The sequence below is a fragment of the Elaeis guineensis genome, chromosome 1 (genome assembly GCF_000442705.2).
Source record: "Elaeis guineensis isolate ETL-2024a chromosome 1, EG11, whole genome shotgun sequence".
In the NCBI taxonomy this organism is placed as follows: Eukaryota; Viridiplantae; Streptophyta; class Magnoliopsida; order Arecales; family Arecaceae; genus Elaeis; species Elaeis guineensis.
In genome coordinates this window covers 121,851,633-121,872,882 of record NC_025993.2, presented here as the reverse complement: position 1 = coordinate 121,872,882, position 21,250 = coordinate 121,851,633, and the positions used below count along the sequence as shown (strand labels likewise).

The 21,250-nt window shown below is 40.0% G+C and overlaps 2 protein-coding genes across 4 annotated transcripts in view; both read left to right on the top strand.

The window, feature by feature from the left end:
• Positions 1-17,239, top strand: part of LOC105038860 (ethylene-responsive transcription factor-like protein At4g13040) — a 43,405-nt gene extending 26,166 nt beyond the window's left edge. For all 3 annotated transcript variants that reach the window (XM_010914776.4, XM_010914775.3, XM_010914779.4), the window contains exons 5-7: positions 10,323-10,503; positions 16,657-16,778; positions 16,876-17,239. In XM_010914776.4, the coding sequence (XP_010913078.1) occupies positions 10,323-10,503; positions 16,657-16,778; positions 16,876-17,009 (437 nt within the window). In that variant the 3' untranslated portion in view covers positions 17,010-17,239. The remainder of the gene's footprint in view (positions 1-10,322; positions 10,504-16,656; positions 16,779-16,875) is intronic.
• On the top strand, positions 345-8,507 carry LOC140859628 (uncharacterized). Its single transcript, XM_073261553.1, has 2 exons — positions 345-818; positions 890-8,507. Exons 1-2 carry the CDS (start codon positions 735-737, stop codon positions 1,169-1,171), a joined length of 366 nt encoding a protein of 121 aa, XP_073117654.1. The 5' UTR covers positions 345-734; the 3' UTR covers positions 1,172-8,507.
• Positions 17,240-21,250: the final 4,011 nt, after the last annotated feature.

Genomic DNA, 21,250 nt, shown 5'->3' with positions numbered 1-21,250 from the left:
CCTAGCCTTCCTTTCTTAGTCCTAGCCTTTCTTCGAGCATACCTTGGGGGTTTAGTTGTAGTTGGGGTAAACCTCGGCTTCAGCTGAACTCCCATAGTGAAATCCTCTCCGGGGATGAGAAAGCTTTTGCAATGCTGCTTAGTACGAAGGTTCTAAAGCTAACTCAATTGGTGATTGACCAAGCTTTATTTAATGCAGGCATCAACCAAGTCTCTCCTTGGGATAAATTCGATGTCACCTTTTTTGATTCTTTCTCCTTCTCTTTTCTTTTTTTTTGACAGAATTTTTTTCTTTTGCAGTAATGAAGTTTGATCCCCAAAGGATGATGGCGGTGAGAAAACGAAGATAGGAGTTGGGCAATGACCCTATTGCAAAGAAGAATAAGGGGGCCTCTAGTTCTTTGGAACCGAGGTTGGTCCCCCAGTCCTCTCCGGTGACCTCTCCAGTTATGAATCTTCCTTCCTCCACCCCAGTCATTGAACCAGAGCCAGGGTCTTCACGTGGGTCGAAGACCAAAGTGGCTCGGCCTTCCCCAAACAAGGAGGTTCCCCAATCAAAGGCAAGTTCATCTGCACCGACAACTTTTATGACTAGCTTGGACGTCAGAGCAGTGGCAACAACTTCCAAAGAGCACTCCACTGACCTCATCATCTATCACGCTGGAGGAGCTTAACATTTCTGGGAGGTCATTGTTCGAGACACTGCAGCTTGGTCGGGAGCTGCTCTGCTTGGTAATGCCTCAAAGAGATCTGGAGGCAAGGAGGCGGGATTGCTCAATTGAGGACTTATTGAACTATGGCTACACCAGTTTGATTGATGTTTCTCTTTTTTTCTCTTTATATATATATATCGGTATTTTACTGCTTTAATTTTTATTTCCTTTCTGCAGGTCGCTTTGGACATCAAAGTTTTGCATGAGTATTTGATATGGTTCAATGAGAATAAGAAGTCTCTAGAAGAAGGGCTTCGGACTGAGCAGGCCAATAGGAAGGCAGCTGAAGAGAAAGCGGCCAAAGAGGCCAAGATCGTCGAAGAATTGAAGAAACAAGTGCAGGAGAAACTGGCCACAACAAAAGAGAAAAATCAGAAACTGTTGGACCTGCATTGCAAGATTGGCAGTTATGAAAGGAAGCTTGCAGATGCGGCCATTAAGGCAAACCAGGTTCCTTAGTTGGAGTCCAGGTTGGAGAAGGCTGAGGAAGTTGTTCGGTCCAGCGAGAAGAGGATCGAAATTATCCAAAAACAGGTTGAGGAAGAGAAAGAGAAGGCCATTGCCAAGGCTATTACGGACTACAAGGCTTCGAAGGCTTTTCAAGATGAAGTTATCGAGGCTAGAGCTGTCAAAATGGACCGGCCCAGTTCGGCCTGGCCTAGCCCACAAAGGCTTAAAATTTGATGGGTCGGGCCGGGCTAGGCCAAGCCAAAAAATGGGACAACATATATCTGGCCCGACTCAGCCCTTTAAAGGTCGTGGGCCGGGTCAGGCCCGCCCATCAAAATATAAAAAAACTGGAGCATCGTCGATGCCGCGGCTGAATCGAAGAGCCTAGAGTGGAAGGGAGGAGGGGGCGTATAGCGTACCTTACGATCGGACTCAGAGACAGCGATGCCGACGACGAGGAAGGAGAGGAATTAGGAGAGGAGGCATTGCTGCAGCAGTCGCACTAGGCAGAGATCAGATCAGGCGTGATGGGAGGGCATCACCACGGTCGGATCTGACTCGAAGATGGCGGTGCTGGTGACGAGGTGGGGGATTTGACTTCTGAGAGCTGGAGAGGTTGGATGGGGCGTCCGTCGGCAGAAGGGATCTTGATTCTTGTGACTGGACTCCAAGGCGATGGTGCCGACGTCGGTGACAAGGAGGGGAGATCTGAGAGCCCGGAGGCCGACGGTTGGATAGGGGGCATGAGACAGAGGTCGACTGATCGAGATTTGAGAGCCAAAGGGAGAGGAGAGGAACCAGCGGTCGTCCAGCAGCAGCGGCGATGGTGAATAGCCGAATAGTGAAAAAAATAAATATAGATTTTTTTTAAATTTTTTTTTATTTTTTTTTGGCCCAACTAGGCTAGCCCAGCCCTACCCATCTTAGCCCTTGGGCTGATGTGGGGTGGGCCAAAAAACCCGGTTGTTATTTGGGCTACTAATATGGTAGCCCAGCCCACCCCATTTATAGGGTTGGACCGGGTCGACCCGGCCCTATCGGCCAAGCCCATTTTGACAGCTCTAATTGAGGCTGCTGAGGGAGCCTATGACTTCGGGTTTAAATGTTGTAAAGATCTAATGAAGAAGCTCCTTTCCGACTTTGACATCAGTCAGTTGGTCCTTGAAGTGCCTGCAGATGTGCCTACTGAGGCCCCCACACCGACAGACCGAGTTCTTCAGTTGGAATCCAGGTTGGAGAAGGCTGAGGAAGATGTCCGGTCCAACAAGAAGAGAATCAAAATAATCCAAAAATGGGTTGAGAAGGAGAAAGAGAAGGCTGTTGCGGACTACAAGGCTTCGAAGGTCTTTCAGGATGAAGTTACTGAGGCTGTCGAGGGAGCTTATGACTTTGGGTTTAAATTCTATAAAGATCTGTGAAGAAGCTCCTTCCCGACTTCGACATCAGTCAGCTAGTCCCTGAAGTGCCTGTAGATGTGCCTACTGAGGCCCCCACACCAGCTGAGGTAGCTTCTCAACTTGTAGCTGAAGTAGCTCCTCAACCATCAGTTGAGGTAGTTCCTCAGTCTGTAGCTGAATTACTCAGCCATCAGCTAAGGTAGCTCCTCCACCATCAGTCGAGGTCCCAACAATTGAGGCCGCAGCAGTCAAAGCCTCTGTAGTTGAAGCCTCCAAGGTTCCAACTCCTTCCTTCGATTCCCCTCAGGCCAAAGCCTGAAATTTTGTATCTTTTCTTTTGACACTTTTGTATTGGCCTGATGTGGGCTTATGTAATATAATTTTATCATCAATGAAATGATCATTTCTCAAATGTACACATCTCTCTTTTTTTCTTTTTGTACAAATAGCAGGTTTATCCGACCTCTATCAACCCGTTCTGGGTCCAAGTTGCCTCGTAGGGAACTTAAAATTTTTAAGTTGGGCTTAGAATAAACCTTGTCTGACCTCAGTTAGGTCAACCATAAGGCCAATACAGCTTAGAGAAGGCTAAGCCAAATAAAATAAGTAAATGATTCATTCTGATTTTAGAATGTTAGGATGATTTGATCTTAGGAGTCAGACCGATTGACTTAAGATGGACCGATCTTAATAATTCTGACATCTATAACTTTGAGGTCAAAATTGAATAACACCTTTTGTCAAAGACATGTACCTTTGTTTGACATTGTATTGGGTAGACCGGGTCTTCCATACTAGTTGTATGCAGTCAACGGGGTTCCAACTTGAGTCGAGGTGTCCCATCTTTTGTCCTTTCAAGGGTACATCGTTTGAGAGTTTAAGTCGGTGCTCAAGTGTCTTAAGATGTTTGTGAGGTCCAACCCGGAGATCAGGTGCCCACATCGAATATTTGTGAGGTCCAATTCGGAGTAAGGGTGTCCCACATTGAATATTTGTGAGATACAATTCGGAGATTGGATGTCTTACATCAAATGTTTGTGAGGTCCAATCCGGAGATCGAGTGTCTTGTTAAGCTATCTTGTTTGGTCAGAGTTTTTATAGCCAGAGCTTGATTTCTCTCAACCTCATTTGGACAAGAACTTGTTCTTCATGATGTCCTCGTTTTGTCAAAAATCCAACCTTGTTTGGACAAGAATTGATCTTTATGATGTCCTTATTTCGTCAAAAATCTAACCTCATTTGGACAAGAATTGATCTTTATGATGTCCTCGTTTGGTCAAAAATCTGATCTCATTTTTGTCACATTTAAAAAAGTTTTATTGAGGATTTATTGATAGTATATTCTGAGATTTTCAGTATTTTAAGTGCGTGGAATAACTGAACTAAGTTTTCAATTCTGTAGGCTCTCAAATGGATTACTTCGGTAATCCGATAAGATCCTTCCTAATTTGGAGCAAGCTATCCTTATTCCAAAGACTTTGAGACCTCGGCTTGGTGGAGAATAAGGTCTCCCTTATGAAAGAGCTTTGGTTTTACCCAGACATTATAGTTTTCAGCCACTCTTTTGTTTATAAGTAGCCAAGCATATCGAAGCTCATTCTTTAGTTTCTTCAAGTAGATCTAGATCGATTCTCAGCCGATTTGAGTTGCTTTCTTTGGAGAAGATTTCCATCCTGATCGTAGGTAAGCCAATCTCCACTGGGATTACGGATTCTGCTCCCAAAGTGAGCTTGAACGGCATCTCCCTGGTTGGCATTCAAGGCATAGTCCTATGAGCCCAGAGGATGCTGTAAAGTTCATCTGCCCAAAGCTCTTTTGCTTCTGTGAGCCTTATTTTCAAATCTTGAAGGATAGTTCGATTGGTGACTTCAGCTTCTCCATCTGATTGTGGATGTCCAATCAAGGTGAGCCTGTGGTCAATATGGAGCTTGATATAGAATTCATTTGAACTTTGGGTTGTCAAATTATCGTCCATTGTCAGTGATAATAACCCGAGATAGACCAAATCAATGGATAATTGACTTTCATACAAAGTTCTACATCTTTTTCTTAATGATTTGTGCCAAGGGCTTTGCTTCTTTCTTTTTTGTAAACTAGTTGATGGCCACCACCAAGAATTTCTTCTATTTTGTTGCCATTGGGAAAGGTCCAAGAATGTCTATTCCCCATGTGGCAAAAGGCCATGGTGCCATGATGGAAATGAGCTCGGCAGCGGGTTGATGTTGAATGTTGGCGTATCTTTGATACTAATCATATTTTTGACAAGGTCAGCTGCATCTTACTGGATAGTTGGCCAGTAATAATCTTGTCGGATAACTTTGTATGCCAATGACCTGCCCCCTAAGTGAATTGCCATAGATTTCTTCATGGACTTCTCAAAGAATATTGTTAGCTTCAAATGGCCGTAGACATCGAAGTAGAGGAAGTGAGTATGACCTTTTATATAGTTGATCATTCCGAAGAATGTACCACAAGGCTTGCCTTTTAATTCTCCTTGCTTCAGCAGGATCGGTTGGTAGAATTCTGTTGGTGATATAGTCGACCAGTGGATCAATCCAACTCAGCTCATGGCTGATCTGTAGGATTGGGAGGGCTTCAATGCTAGACTTCTCTAGGTACTTGGTGAGGACTCTTTGGCTGAGCTCAGGAAAGCCCGATGTAGCAAGATGTGACAAGGCATCAACTCGAGTGTTTTTCGATCTTGAAATTTGTAGTACTTCTAGATGTTCGAAGCTTTTTGATAGTTCTTTTATGTTCTACAAATATTGAGCCATTATAAGATCTTTAACTTCAAATTGATCTCGTACCTGTCCGACGATAGGTTGGAAATTGGTGAAGACTCTTAGTCTTTTGATCTCGAGCTCCTTTGCCATCTTGAGTCTAGTAGTCAAGGCTTTATATTTAGTACTATTATTTGAGGTGTTGAAGTTGAATCTCAAGACGTGCTTAGTGATGTCACCTTTAGGACTGGCTAAGATCAAGCCATCACCTTTGGAGTTTGAAGCTCCATCAACATGTAGTACTCAATGTGGGTTCTCAATAACTTAGGTCTTTTTGAGATCAACTCTTCATCAGGGATGGTGCACTCCATGACGAAGTCGGCTAGTAGTTGTACCTTCATTATTGATCGAGGTCAGTAATGGGCGTCGAACTTATTGAGTTCAATGGCCCATTTCGTTAATCGACTTGAAGTGTCTGGCCATTGCAGGACCGATTTTAGGGGTTGGTCGGTTAGGATGACGATTGAATAAGCTTGAAAATAAAATTGAAGTGGTCAGGTTGATGTAATGAGAGCATAGATCATCTTCTCCGCTTTTGTATATCAGATTTCAACATGCCGCAATAGCTTACTTGTATAGTAGATCGACCTTTGTATTTCTGCATCTTCTCGGACTAAGACTGAGCTAATAGTGTTAGGAGAAACAGATAACTACATATATAACTCCTCATCTTCAACTAACTTTGATAATAATGGTGGTGACCTGAGATTCTTCTTGAGGTCATTGAAAGCGACCTGGCATTCCTCTGACCGATTGAAGTTCTTGATTTGCCTCAAGATTTTGAAGAAAGGGAGACACCTCTCAGCCGATCTGGAGATGAATCAGCTGAGTGCTGCCATCCATCCAGTGAGTCATTGCACCTCCTTTATGGTACTTGGGTGCTTCATCTCCAGTGTGCTGTCTTTTTGGGGATCTTCAACCACTGCCTCTCGATCACCAACAAGATCTGAGATCATATTAATGACCCCAGCAATAGGCATATTATGGTGTTCAGTCTCCTCGTCGACTTTCTGTTGAAGTTCAGTGGCCTGGCTTGCTCGATCTCGAACATATTTGCCACTGTAACCTCAGCAAATCAAGGCATCAATTTCATCTCTGAGCTGCAGGCAGTCCTCTGTCTTATGGCCATGGTTACGATGGAAGTAGTAGTATTTTTTTTTATCTCTTTTCGCCAATGGAACCTTTATTGGATTCGGTCGGCAAAGAAATCTTTAGCCCTCGATCTCCATCAAGATCTGGACATGGGGAGCAAATAGGAGGTGTAGGTATCAAAACATTGAGGTAGGCTCCTTGGCCTCGATTCTTCTGAGGTCGGCTAGAGTTCTCATCTTGCTGAGCTCTACGGTCCTCTTCATCGGGCCGCTTCTTTCCATTCTTCTCTTTCACCTGTCAATGAATGTTTTTTGCCTCTTCGGCCTAAGTGTATTTTCGAGCTCGGGCCAGCAGATTGTCATAGCTATTTGGAAAATTTTTGTCAAGGGTGAAAATCAAACGGTTGTTTCTAAGTTCTCGCTTCAGGACAGACATGACGATAGACTCATTGAAGTTTCTGATTTCAAGCATAGCTGCGTTGAAATGCGCCACATACTCACAAAGGGATTTACCCTCCTACTGTTGTATAGAGAAAAAGCTATTGGTGTTTTTCAATTGAGGTCGGTTATTGCCGAAGAGGGTCACGAATAGTCTCCCAAGCTGCTTAAAAGAAAAAATGAACTCTGATTGGAGTCCGAAAAATCACATCCTTACTAACTTCTTGAGGGTAGCAGGAAAAGCAAGGTAGAGTAGGGTATCAGACATCCCTTGCAGCATCATGAGGGCTCTGTAACCCTCAAGATGATCTAGCGGATTATTAGAGCCGTCGAACGACTCTACCATTAGCATTTTGAATCGGAAAGGAACCGGTGCATTCAGAATTTTTTGGAACAAAGGGGATTGCAGGTCGAAATTTTTCCCCTGTTTTGAGACTAGTTCCCAACTTGGACCTCCATCAGTCGTCTTTCAATTTCTTAAATTTTGTATTCGAGATCTTCCTAACGTGGCTTCCCATCGTCAGGAACTGACTCCCCTTTAGAGGACTTGGTGGTCTAACTAAGGTGATGATTGTGGTGGAGCTCATGGCAAGTTGGTCGTTGGCTATGCTGAGACAAGACCTCTAGAAGGACCCTCTCTCGTTGCTGCTCTGTGATGCATTAGAGTTGTTGCATGGCAGCAGTGAGAGATTGGACCTGTTGAACCAAGAGGTTAAACTACTGAGGGTTAGCTGCGACTAGGGGTTGAGTGGCTTCCAGCAAGCCTCCAGGTGAAGATGGTGAGGGTAAGGAGTTGTTCTGCACTCTTTTTTTCACTATTTTTCTATCAAAAATTAAGGCAAGGCTCTTCTTCTAGCATCAATCTGTTACTATGATGCTCCGCATAAGTATGATGAGGCCGGTCCAACACTGAGCTGGAGATCAGTGGTGAACTGGGATGGTGAACTTCGTCAAGGAACCTACAAAAGAAGTCCATGAACCATGGGGGGATCCTCCAGTTCAGAACCCTCCGATGGTTAAGTCAGCCAGAGCTTGAGAACAGATAGTGAAAAAAAAGGAGAAGTGGAGTGGGAAGAGTTGAGTGAGTGGAAAGAGTGAGAGTTAAGGTTCCTTTTAGTGAAGGAACAAGAGAACTGAACTTGTTCAGAAGTTCAACAGAGCTTAGGCTTGGGGAGTTCAATTTTGACTTACCTTTGGAGAGTCCTCTTCCCCTCTTTATATAGAGAAGTTTGTTAGGCAGTTTGATAACCACCTGATTTGGAGGATCTTGTTTGTTAGGCGGTTTTGGATAACCACCATAGTTTGTTGAAAGTTGGTTGTAATAGATTTGCTAGCTATGGAGAGATCATGGGTTGGCCCATGTGGAGAAGAGCTTGCCCGTGGGCCTTGCTGGCATTTATAGGAGATCGGCCTAAGTCCAATGTCCTCCCAATGTCAACTGCATGCAAATACGAGCAGTCGGCTAAATACCGATGTGAAGTCGGTTTATACCGACTTGGTCTTGAATACTGTTGACAGGTAGTCCTTGGATCATCCTGACCGTTGTAATGATTCGTTGGAAGGTCGATACAAAACTGATCTTTTCTGGTGCTGCCACATAGCTAGAGGTTGGTTAGGTGCACCAACAATGTGTGTGTGTGTAAAATAATTTATTCTCTTGGGCCCTATTTGTGTAAGTTAGCATGGAATAATTAGGTTTTTATATCCCTAACATACTCTGCTCGAGTAATATCCTCCACCCTATAGGTGGAATAGTTTACTCCAGCTGAAATGGAAAACATGGTTTTCTCTACTCTTTAAAATGTCTACTTTGCCCCTGGAATAAAGTTGCTTGTTATAAGGCATTTGGCAAAATAGAACAGAATGGGTAAACTATATTCCATCTCAACCCAGTCTTCACTCCGTAGCAAACATAATTTTGGAGAAACAAAACAAACAAATAATATCTACCACCTTTAGGAACTCAATAAGCTGACTTTAGCTGTTGAAATAAAATGAAGTGAAAAAAGGACATTTCTTAAGGAACATATCATCACTAGGAGTTTTGTTGTTCATATATTCATTGTGGATGATACTTCATGGTCAAACTTTTGTTTTTTGACTTCTGCGGTTACAGCGTGTCCTTGATATTTGGCATTCTCCTCTTTCTGCTATATATGCATATGCTGGACTGATGAAGAGAAGGAAAGAGAAGGGAAAACTTGCATTGATTCAATTTGTCAGTTTGAATCAAGGTATGCTGAACCGGTACTGTCGGCCGTTTCGGCCGGCCGGTGGTACGGTTCGGTATGATTTCATACCGTACCAAATCGACGATCCGAACCGGAAGAAAAAAAGAGAGAAATAGAGAGAGAGAAAGAGGAAGAAAAAAAAAAGAGAGAGGGGAAGGAGCCGGCGGGGCGGCCGGACGGCCTCCGACTGGCCGTCGTGACCGTCGGAGGGCGCAGTCCACGCGCGCAGCGCTGCAGGCGTGAAACAGGGGCATCGCCCCTGTTTCACAAATTTTTTTAAAAAACATGGTTTTAAGTGAAGTCGGCAAACGATTTGTCGGCTTCACGATTTTTATTTTTTTTTAAAAAAAAATTTTAAGTCGGCAACCCAATTGCCGACTTCATAAGTTTAAAATAAAAAAAAAAAAGAAAAAATCGAAACAGACTTCGTCTGTTTCGAAAAAGAAGGGGGCGGAGCCCCTCCGGGGCTCCGCTCGCTCGACGGCCTGAGCCGGGGCTCCGCCCGCTCGACCGCCCTCAGGCCGTCGGCATTGGCTCGCCGGCCACTGAGAGCCTCGGGGGCTCCGCCCGCTCGACCGTCCTCAGATCGTCGGCGTCGGCTCGCCGGCCATCGGGAGCCTCGCAACGCAGGCATCGTCCGTCCGGTAGGTTCTCCGCCCCCCCCTCCGAGCGCTCTCTCTCTCTTTTTTGCTCTCTTGAATGTCCTATCGGGCGATACGGGGCTCGGAAGCCCTCTGACGGTCGCAGCCGGCCATCGCTGGCCTCCGACGGCTCCCACCTTCCTCCCTCCCCTCCCCTCTCTCTCTCTCTCTTTCTCACTTTTCGTTCTTTTTTCTTCGGTACCGTCGGTGTACCGATTTTATCGGCCGAATCGTGCCGGTTCCCCGTTGGTCCGGTACGAGATGGGGTGTACCGGCCGGTTCGGCACGGTATGGCAAACCTTGGTTTGAATTGACTGGGGCACACTATTGCTTTGAAGAAACAAATTAATCTTGTTATTTCTTTTTCTAGTTCATTTAGTTAGTAATGAGTTTGTCGACCTGTATGCCTTGATTTTATTGACTTTTATGCCCCGAAAAAAAAAAAAAGAAAATTTCTTTAAAAAAAGAAAGAAGAAAGTAATCTGAAAAGAAAGCTAATATCTTAATTCTCCACCATTGCTATTAATAATAAATGTTTTGCCTTCTTTTTAAAGGTTTTGCTAGTGCTCTTTCAATTTGCAGGCAAACAAATCAAACGCAGGAAGCGACACAGGAGAAAGCACTATGAAGACCAAGAACCATGCATGATGAGGGGTGTTTATTTCAAGAATATGAAATGGCAGGCAGCCATAAAAGTTGACAAGAAGCAAATCCACCTGGGCACTGTTGGATCACAAGAAGAAGCAGCCCGCCTGTATGACAGGTATTTGCACACACTAATTGAAGTGATTGCCATGGGATTTTCATTTCCACTGGTGTCCTGAAATTTGATTTGCATCCATGAGTATCACTACTTGTGTTTTTCTTGATTACCTCCAATTTCAAATTGCTTTAGAAAATCTGCTTCTTGCAATGAAACTTGCACTTATACAAAAAGTTCTGCAATGGATATTTTTGATCCTTTCTTTAGTGTTGAAAGGATAATTGTTTTGTTGCTGTTCTTTTGAGAGCAGGCCCTAAACTTCATTACCAGTCAAGTCCAGCTACCATATTTTTTAACATCACTGATCTTTGCAAATATCCATTGTCCATTGATTACTTGATGCAGGGCTAACCCTGACTGGATGATGTTTAAGGTAGGAAACTTAAATAGTTTAGGCATCAGAACTTAATATCGGTGGATAAAAACAGTGACATATTGTTGGGAGTGAATGAATGTGTCTCAAATGGTGGACTAAGGATCTATAGTTTAGATTTTGGTTGAGGTTCATGTAAACTACCTTAAGGAACTTGTTGACCCACAAAAAGATAAATAACAGCAGCAAAGCTGCAAAATGTGTCTTGGTGGACTATTTAGACGGAGTAGTCTTCTCTGTGGAAACCCTAGGAGCGATCACCCTGGGAAAATATCTATTCCTTGTTAATCTTAACAAGGGGAAAAAGTTTATTTAGGAAGCCCTGAATTAGCAACAAATTCTTTTACTACATTAATAAGATGGTCTCATTAGCTTCACAGCAGATATAAACGTTGTACCATACCAACGCAAAAGTCATTTCCTACTCACAGACTTGGGCTCCTTTCCCAAGCCCGATAATCTTACTAGTCAGATTTTCACTGTACAAGTCAAATGATTACATCAGTAAATTGCTATGTAATGAACAAGCAGATAACTCATTTTAGTTGGTCAGAAGACCTCACTTGATCAATCAATATACTGATAAAAGATGTAAAAAAGATGCCAACTATATATATGTTTTTTATTTCATGAATAGATAAACCTCCTAGAGAAGCCCTTATATAACTTTACAGTTATTATAGTCAGACTTTTCTAACTATTCAAACTCTACTTTGACCTTAGATGTCTTCTTTTATAGTTAATACCATCAACCCTCACAAGACATATAAGTCAGCTTATTTTATGCTTGGCGTCAATGAATTCTAAGTCACAATTCTGCCTAAGTATATGGCTGCCAAGTGGATGTACACCCCCATGGATTTATTCCTTTTATTCTATCATTCTTTGCATTTTCAATATGTTTAACCTCATTGCATGTTTAAGTGGAAAGAGCATCTTTCGAAGATGCTGCTTGTGTGGAACAATCCATCGCAGGCTACAGCTTTAATGTCCACATTTACTCTAGGTCATAGCTTCTCAAACATAGCACGTGTACCTATCTCATTGATGTGTGATGTTCACACATAATACAACTGTTTAAGACACATTAAAAAATATATATCTTAAACACTTTCTCAAATTTATGACAGTATCAATTGAGTCTGCCCTCTAGCAACCAAATGCTTGTGATGACATAGATTTGGATTGCATCAAGGTAGTGTATTCCAACCAACATCTTAATTTTTTTTCCATTTCCTAAGGAGCACTTGTACAAAACTTTGCCCGCTCATGGACTAAAGGCTTATTCAATTTAATATGTCACGTGCAGCTTCCTGTTAGGTATTTAATAGTTCAGTGCAGCTGTGGAAATACATATACATATACATATATGTATATGTACATGTACATACATACATACATATATATATATATATATATATATATATATATATATATATATATATATATATATATATATATATACACACCTATTTTATTGCAAGAGTAAAAATGACTGCTTATACTCCCACATACAAGATAACTTATCATGACACTAAAACAACCTCCGGTTATTAAGCTTGATTTTAGTTATTGTTGTTCCGCTTACAGCTATTGCACTCAGGCACTGTATCTTGAATAAACTGCCAGGAATATTTTTCGAGCACTAGATCAACAGATGCTTGTTCTGCAGATTTTGTCAATCTTTCTCATGAATAAAACTCTTCAAATGCCAAGAGTGTAGATGATAGCTCAGGAACTCATAGTTTTGGCTTGTAAATCAGGGTGAAGACTGCAATGCAGCAAGTCATCTTGAAAGTTTTATTTATATATAACAGAGAAAGGTGAAGTATGTCAGGGAGGAGAAGAATAATTAACAATCATTTGATTTACAGTTATTTGGTAAAGTAATAATAATGCAATTGGAAGTGAAAAAAAGGGAATAAAGAACTAAAATGAGATTGGGATGACCTCCACATAACCAGAAAATATAGGCCGTGCTATGTTCAAATCTTTGTTTAGGACCACATAAACGAGGCAGAGGATTGGATCATATTATAAATTTACAATGTTCTTGCATTAAAGGAAATGTTTGGTCAAGTTGTATTGGTTTTGCTAGAAATTCATTCAGAACCTATTCAAATTTTTAATAATTTTAGTTTGCTTTTGTATTTTTTAGCAGAAATTGACTAACCTTGGTCGCAACAATTGACATAAGGCATATTAGCTTTCTTTTGGGGTTCTTCTTGTTATTTTGTTTGACTGGTAGGTCTTTCTTGTTGGTGAACAATTGGGCCTCTATGAAGCACCTTTGATCATGACTGACATTCACTTTTGTGAGTTTCAAGTAGATTTGGAAACATTTTGATATTTGTTGTAAAGAATGTTTTTCAACTATTTTTGGTATTAGTCATTTAAGCTTTTTGAAAATTTCTTTTGGTGATGAAATTCCTTAAACCTGGATTTTCCTTTTTGTAAATAAGCAATCTTTCTAAAAAATAAGATCTAGTTATTTTTATTGAAATCTCCAACTTTTTGGTATAATTGTTATACCAATGAAATTTAATTTTTCAACATTGTAATCATTGGATAACAGGAGCTGGATATTGGGGAACTTTAGGTTTCAGCATGTATGTATATTTGGTGTAAACATACAAGTGGTGAAGCAAATTTTATGTTGATCATTCTTACACTTCATAACTTAGTTATTACGTTTTCATAGGAGAATTGTTATTTGACTGTTGTGCCTCCATAGTTTAATTTTCTTTTGTTTATCGTTATTGATTATATTCAGTATCACCCTTATTCTCTAATTCATGACACCACAGATGAAACCACTTATGTGTCACTAAGACTCTTAGTCACACCAAGATTTTTTGTTTTTTTTTTTTTAAGCTAAGAATTTATTTGAATATGTTCTCATATGTTATGAAATTTTATTGTTTATAAGATTTTTTTTTCTTTTTATATCTTTATAGTTGTCTATTTCAATATAACCTTAAATATTTATTTTTTATTATAACTTTAAATATTTATTTATAGGTTTGGAAAAGATAATTGCTGAAATTATATATTAAAACAGCATATTCTACTTATTGCACTTCTCCACATTGTATTGATTTGGTATTTTTCCTTATTTTTATTTTTTATTTATAACTTTTAACATTTTGTTAATTAGTTAGACTTGTGTATATTGGAGCCATAGCTATTGAAACTATTAGATATTTTAGCCAACACTTCTCCTGAAAGTCTGAAACCAAATTTCCAACCTTGTAATGGGTGCCAAAACCCCTTTAGCGTATGACTAACGAGCTGAAGTAATGCATGGTGATTCAACTATTATAACTGTGAAAGATTTATCGCTAATGTAAGAGAAAGGGATTTGGTGATGACCAAATTTCACAGAAGCCAAAGTCCTCTGATATCTTCAGTTCGAAGATTAGTCTACACTGTTGGTTGCAGATTTAGAGAACTTGATTATGGTTTCTAAATGTTATTAATTTGGTCAAAGGCTCTGTGCCAGTGCTGTACCAGCCATGCTTTGGAATGATACATGCGATTCTATGCTAGTGCTTGGCACACGCTAACATGCGCTGGCATATATATCTCATACCACATGCTGATAAGAAACTGGCATGATATGTGCTGAACATCATGAAGTAGGATTACAAGGTACTGTCAAAAGGTTGATAGTTTTGTCATTAGAATATGGGGAGAAGGATACTAATGTCCATGATGGTACTCTTTCAAGTCACTCAACTCAACTGCTCCTCCTGAATCTGACAGACCTAGTGAAACTTTTAGATTGACTTCAGATCATGTTATTTTTGAAACTGTCATACGTCACATATGCTAAGTTGAATAAGGCCCTTATGCATGGATGAATGGAGAGTGGTGAGAGAAAGGATAGTGGTGAGAGAAAGGGAAGCTAAAGTTAGGAAGAGATATGGGTGGTTTTGGTAATATATTTATATATGGTAGAGCTTTCTGCAATGGAGAAACTATGGTATTCAATTGTTCCTACACAATATCCTTTTGCTTCTGTGCAGCAAGAAAGAGACAGCAGTTAGTATTCCTAAAGAACCATAAACATAAACAGCATTACCAATCCAGGGATCAAATTTTGGTGAGACCGATATCCAGCATAGAGCCATTGGAATTGGAACGTGTCTTCAAATCTCTTGTCAACTTACTCCAAAGCCTTTGTTGGTCACTTCACTCAGTCTTCACCTCCACATTTTTGGACTCTAAATCATAGATCTGAAACCTTTCGTTAGCAGGTTGCTACTTGCTTTATTGACCATTTCATGGGGTTTCCTTTGTTTAATCCCCCTACTAGTGCTACTACTAAGCTTCATTTATTTACTAAAAGAAATATCTTATCCTTCTATTTTTGACACCCACCTAAATTTCATCATGTTTGTCACATTCTCTTGAGCTTTTATTCATATTACACTAGGGTCTGAATTTGTTGCATCACTGTACAAATGTTTTCTTTTGTACTTTTATTTAGTTGTAGCTCAAACAGCTATTTAAGTATATGATTCTTTACAATCACATCAAGAGTATTCATCTCCCTACATCCTCGTACTTGAAGAACCAAATTAGCATAATAAACCAGATTAGATAATGCATAGGAATCTTGTCTCACTAAATTACACTTGAAATGTTAAAATTAAGAAAAAAACTGAAAATAATGCAGTAAACAGGTCATTTGCTATAAAGTTTTTAACTTTATATGGATCATGCTATTGATTATTTAGAAATCATAATGTTATAAAATAATAACATAAGATGCAAATATACCCTGAATGCACTGTAAATTAAAAAGGGTGACATTTTGTTAGTCAATTTACAAAAGCAACTTGGAAACAACTTGAAAAGTAACTGATTCAGAAATGTACAGGACAAGTCTTTTATCTTTACATACAATGTCCTTTTATTCTCCTTTTCTTTTTTCTTTTTTTTTTGGGGGGGGGGGGGAGGTGTGGGGGGTGTGGTTATAAAGGGAGATGAAAATATATGGGAACAACTTTCTGTAAAATTTGAAGGTGGTGGTGTTGTCTGCAGTTAAATGCCTTTCTAACTGCTATCAATCAGAGTTAGTATTTATCTGGATGCAAGGCTAACGTGCACTTATAATGTGCTTGCACATTGGTATTATGAGAATAAGTTGGAATTTTCAGTGCATTAGCAAACCGTGGTGCTTCGAACTTTCTATGTAGGGTGTAGGTTCTGGTCTCTGGTACCACAAAATGGATGTGGTTTGGAACAGTAGCTAGGTACAGCTTGACACTGCCACTCTTTGGATAACGCTTTAGCACCATCATGAGGCAAATTTGAATCTACTTATGTAACTACTAGTTCTTCTTGACAGCAATAAGGTTATTTTTTTCCCCTCACTTCATTTTCTTCCTTCTGGAGCATCGATTGAGGTGTTCAGACATGGGCATTTGAATTGTGTATATCAGATAAAAAGCATAATATGCTGGATAAAAATATAAGAATGCTTTACAGGTCACATTTGTTGGTTGTCAGTCCTGGCAATTAAGTGTAAATTGTTCGCAGTTTAGGCAAGCCCATTTATAATGGAAGGCTGTGGAGTTTGTAAGTGTAACACAGCCTCGTGCATGGTATTTTGGTTGTCTTTCCCTCTTTTTTTTTTTCCATGACTTAATATGTTAGCTATATGCATACATTTACATCTTAATCTGCATTTCCTGTGTATAGCTCTTCTGGAATAATGTCTAGAGTGACGTCTTGGTTGCTTAATAATTTGCAAACTGGATCTTTGTTTACAGGGCAGCTTTTATGTGCGGGAGAGAACCCAACTTTGAACTCTCGGAGGAGGAGAAGAAAGAACTAGGCCAGTACAATTGGGATGAGTTCTTGGAGATGACGCGCAATGCCATCAACAACAAGAGTAAAAAAACTAAGAGCTCACTTATACTGATCTGATCATGCGATGCTTGGCTGAGGTTATTAGCAGCAGTAACCGTTAAAATGCTTTTATTTTGCAGAACACCAGAAAAGGCTTGGTGCAGGAAGACAAAAGAAGCCTGAGAGCCAGTTGCAGAGTAGTGATGGGGAGCATGAGAGAGGCATCCATGGTTCATCGGTGTCTGACAATGGAGATGCTGATACATCTGTCTAGTAGTCACCATAGTGCAAGCAGGCCAAAGGCCAACGTACAACTGACCCATATTTTTGCTGCAGGGGTTAGTCTATATCTACATCATATATAGGTAGTTTTATAGCTTATATTTCTCCATTAATTTGCTGTGTATAAAGGCCCCTATTAGGGCAAGCTGGTGATGATGAAACACATTGAACCATTTTCAACTAGTCAATACAAGGCGGCATTTGGAGCCTCTTACTCCTAAACTTTGTGTTTTATCCTTTTGTCTATGCACGCCTACTCTTAAGGTCAGTTAATAAAATCTGGTTGCAGCCCTGGGGTGTCTTAAACCCAGAAGATTAATTGATTTTTTTGTTCCATGAAAGTTTATTTTGATGAATGATATACACCGTAAAATCGATGTTTTTGTGATGGAATAATAAGATTTATCCTGTAAATCCATGTTTTTGTGAAGGAATAATAAGATTTATCCCGTTCTGATCAACAATTTTCCAAATTCTAATATTTTAATTTGTTAGAATTAAATGTGAAGGTTGTAAAGGCTCAAAACCATTACTTGGTTCTATGTGGGCAGTCTGTGATGATGATTGGAAAAAAATACCTATAATGTTGTTCTGGAAACTCTTAATTCTCACCACCCAAACTCTGTCATAAGAATGCCGTGATTCCATGGGGCATCATCTGCGAGTGGGAAGGCCTGATCCGGGGGTTGATAAAGCTAATATTAAATAAGCGCCATCCAGTCTTATGCCATTCTTGATCCAGTTATCCATCTTAGTTAAAAGGTGTAGAACATTAAAATTAGTCTTATGCCATTCTTAATCAAGTTATCCATCTAAGTTATAGGTGTAGGACACATATAAAACTTTCTTTGCAAGACAAAGAAGTCCACAAATACTTGTTGGAAGACTGAAGCCAAGCCTCCATGAGGTTTGAAGCTTCATGACACATGCATGTGTCTCCGACCGATACTCTGAACATGAAGCGCATAATTAAAAAAACAGAAGGTTCCAAGAAAATTAATTTTAATAATTAATTCTGAAACCAAATTCTAAAAAAATCACCAACAAGTTTCTTCAGTACATATCTTTTGATGGAAATATTTTAAAGTACATCAATGGCATCTCTTACAAATATTGCACTCCAATACTTGGTCTTCAAATCTTCATCTATGTCTTGGAAACATCTCTGTAATTCTAATGTACCTCAGATCGGCAGAGTGGGCACCGTTGCTGTTTCTGGAACCACTCCTCTACACAATGCATGTGAAACGAGTGGTAGCATGGCAGCTCCTCCACTTCCTCTTCCATCTTATCCATCTCTTCAAAACATATACAGCAAACCTCCTCCTCCTCCTCCTCCTCATCTGATTCCTCGTAGTCCATCATGTCCTTGTCTTGATAGGTCTCAATTTTTACTCCGCTAAACTCCACCACCATGGTCATCATCTTCGCCCTCATCCCCGACGCCGCCATCGCCGCCATGCACCCAAACTTCGACACGTCCTCCACCCACTTCTTGGCCAGCTTCTTCTCGAGGCCTCCCAAGTCCAGCTCCAACAGCATCCTTTCGAAGATCTCGAGCGCGGTGCAGGAGTCTAACAGGGAGTCCAGGTCTTGAAAGAAACTTTTGTGGCAGAGATGCATCTGGGTACGGTTGTTGATGGTGTCGTCGTCCAGCCACCGGCGCTTGTGGCGGAGGTGGAAGAAGATCCCGGCCTCGGCGATGGAAGGTTTCTTGCAGCGTCTGGAGGCGAAGGCGGTGAGACGGAGGTTGCAGGTGTTGGAGCTCTTCGTCCTCAGCAGGAAGCGCGAGGCATCAGGCTCCAGATCAAAATTGTATTGCAGCATCCTTTCTAGAGATCAAGAAAGCAAGAAAGAGAGAAGAGAGAGAGTGAGTGAGAAAGACCGTGAAACGAGGGGGGGGGGGGGAGAGAGAGATATTTATATATACATACAGACACAGAGAGAGAGAGGGGGGGGGGGGGATTTCCCAGTCCATGAAGGAAATATCAGTGGAACGTTACGTTGCTGACTGGATTTGGAAACTTCCATGATCCTATGGGGATATCAAGACTTCTCAGTGGATGTGCTTAGAATTGGTAAGGTTCTATCGTGTACGCCGCCAAGCCCACGTCGGATTTGGTCTAACCTTGTCCGCGGAGAAACGCGAGACGCGTCGTTCAATTGAAGTCCCGGAATTGTACGCGTTCCCACCGGGCTAAATAATTCGGACCCCCACCTCCCACACCCCCCCCTAACTTATACTTGTATTTTTATTTTAGAAAATTTAGTCTCATTTAAGCAATTGATTCGTTCTTAATATTACGAAATATAATTTTTAATACATATATATATAGAGAGAGAGAGAGAGAGATTTGGATAAAATTGATCGAATTTTGATTTAGATTCGATCAGATCAAATTTGAACAATGAAAATCCTACATCGATGATACAAGTTATTGGATGTGATTTACTATCTTAAAATTACTTGCACACTAAAAATCATATAATTTAAATATCTCTAATCTATACATCAAGTGATCAAAAAATACATCTAATTCAATTATATTTAGATTGTCTAATTTTTGACTACTTGATGCATAGGTTAGCAATCTCCAAATCATATAATTTTTTGTATGCAAGCAGTTTTGAAGTAATAGATCATATTCAATTACTTGGATTATTGATATAGAACCTTTATTATAGAGTTTGATTTGACCGAATCTAAGTCCAAATCTGATTAACCTGATTCTAGCCTGGCATGCTCTCTCTCTCGTCATATATATATATATATATATATATATATATATATATATATATATATATATATATATATATATATATATATATATATATATATATATATATATATATTTTTGAGAGAATTATAAATAAGAATCAATCAAAATGAATAGTGAAAGATGAATCTTAGATATAACTAAGTGAAAATAAACAAGAGGAAATCTAGCTGTTGAGATGAAAAAGGAAATCAATTTAAAAAATATTTAAAGTGAAAGAGAATGAGGTTTATGTATTTTGGGTCTTTGGGTCTATTTTTTGTTGATCCAATTAGACCTGAATGATGTGCACTGAGTCAAGTCAAATCAGATCGAAAAATATGAGATCCAGATCCAACCCAAAATTTAGATCGGATCCAAGTTTTAACTGAATCCCATTCATCAGCCTCTACGTACGGATCCCAGCATGCCTATTCGAGTGGGAAATAGGTCATCTTATGAGTTGACCGGATGATTTGCAGTCATTAAGGTCGCATCTAATCTCAGCAACTTTCAGTTTAATTGTTTGCTTAAGTCATACTAATCTAGACTTGCACCCATATGTGACGTATCCTACTCATAGAAAACAATTCCAACCTCACCATCTTAAATCCTTACCCCTTCACATCACAACCATCCAAATTGGGGTCCTTAATTAAGACTAGATATATATCTGATCCCTTGGTATTTGACTGATCCAAATCCTAATATTCTATTCAAGAATCCCCATCTCACACTAGCATCAAATCGCTACCCTGTACCATAAAAATGTCCGTCATCCTACAACGATCCTCCGGGGAGAGACCACGGCCGCCCTTGGAATGTAAAATAATTTTTAATGGATTCATATTGTCAATGAGTGAAAGTTAAATTAATACACTATATAGGTATGAGAACCCACACGGCTATTTGTTTAGTCTACAAAGGATTTCAGTCAAGGAGAGTTTGGTTACTAAAGGCTAAGGATCCCAACTAATAACCTTTTTTCCGGTCATTTTGGATGAGTTCATGGGTCATGACAAATTTTGTTACTATTTAAGCATCCCAACTGATAACCTTTTTTCCAGTCATTTTGGATGGGTTCATGGGTCATGACAAATTTTATTACTATTTAAGAACCCCACGCCTCATGCATGACTAGGGTATATTATAGCAAAGGCATTTTGGGTTGATCATGAGCCAATTATGATATTTGTGATTAAATCATTATCTTTGCAAGGATGTCGAGTTAAATAGGAAAAGTATGTGAGGGCTTATGCAAGTATGTGTTCATATCTAGATTAAATCATAATAGGAAGGCCTTAGATACTTAAGCAAGCCAATGACACCACTTAATAACCTTTTAGCTAATCTTTTCTTCGCTTGGTAAAGTTCGAAGTCATTAAAATACATGACCTAGTCGAAGGGAGAAAGAAGAAATCATTCATTTTGCTCAACTTGGACCTCACATAGAAAATATTAGAAATTAATAGAAATT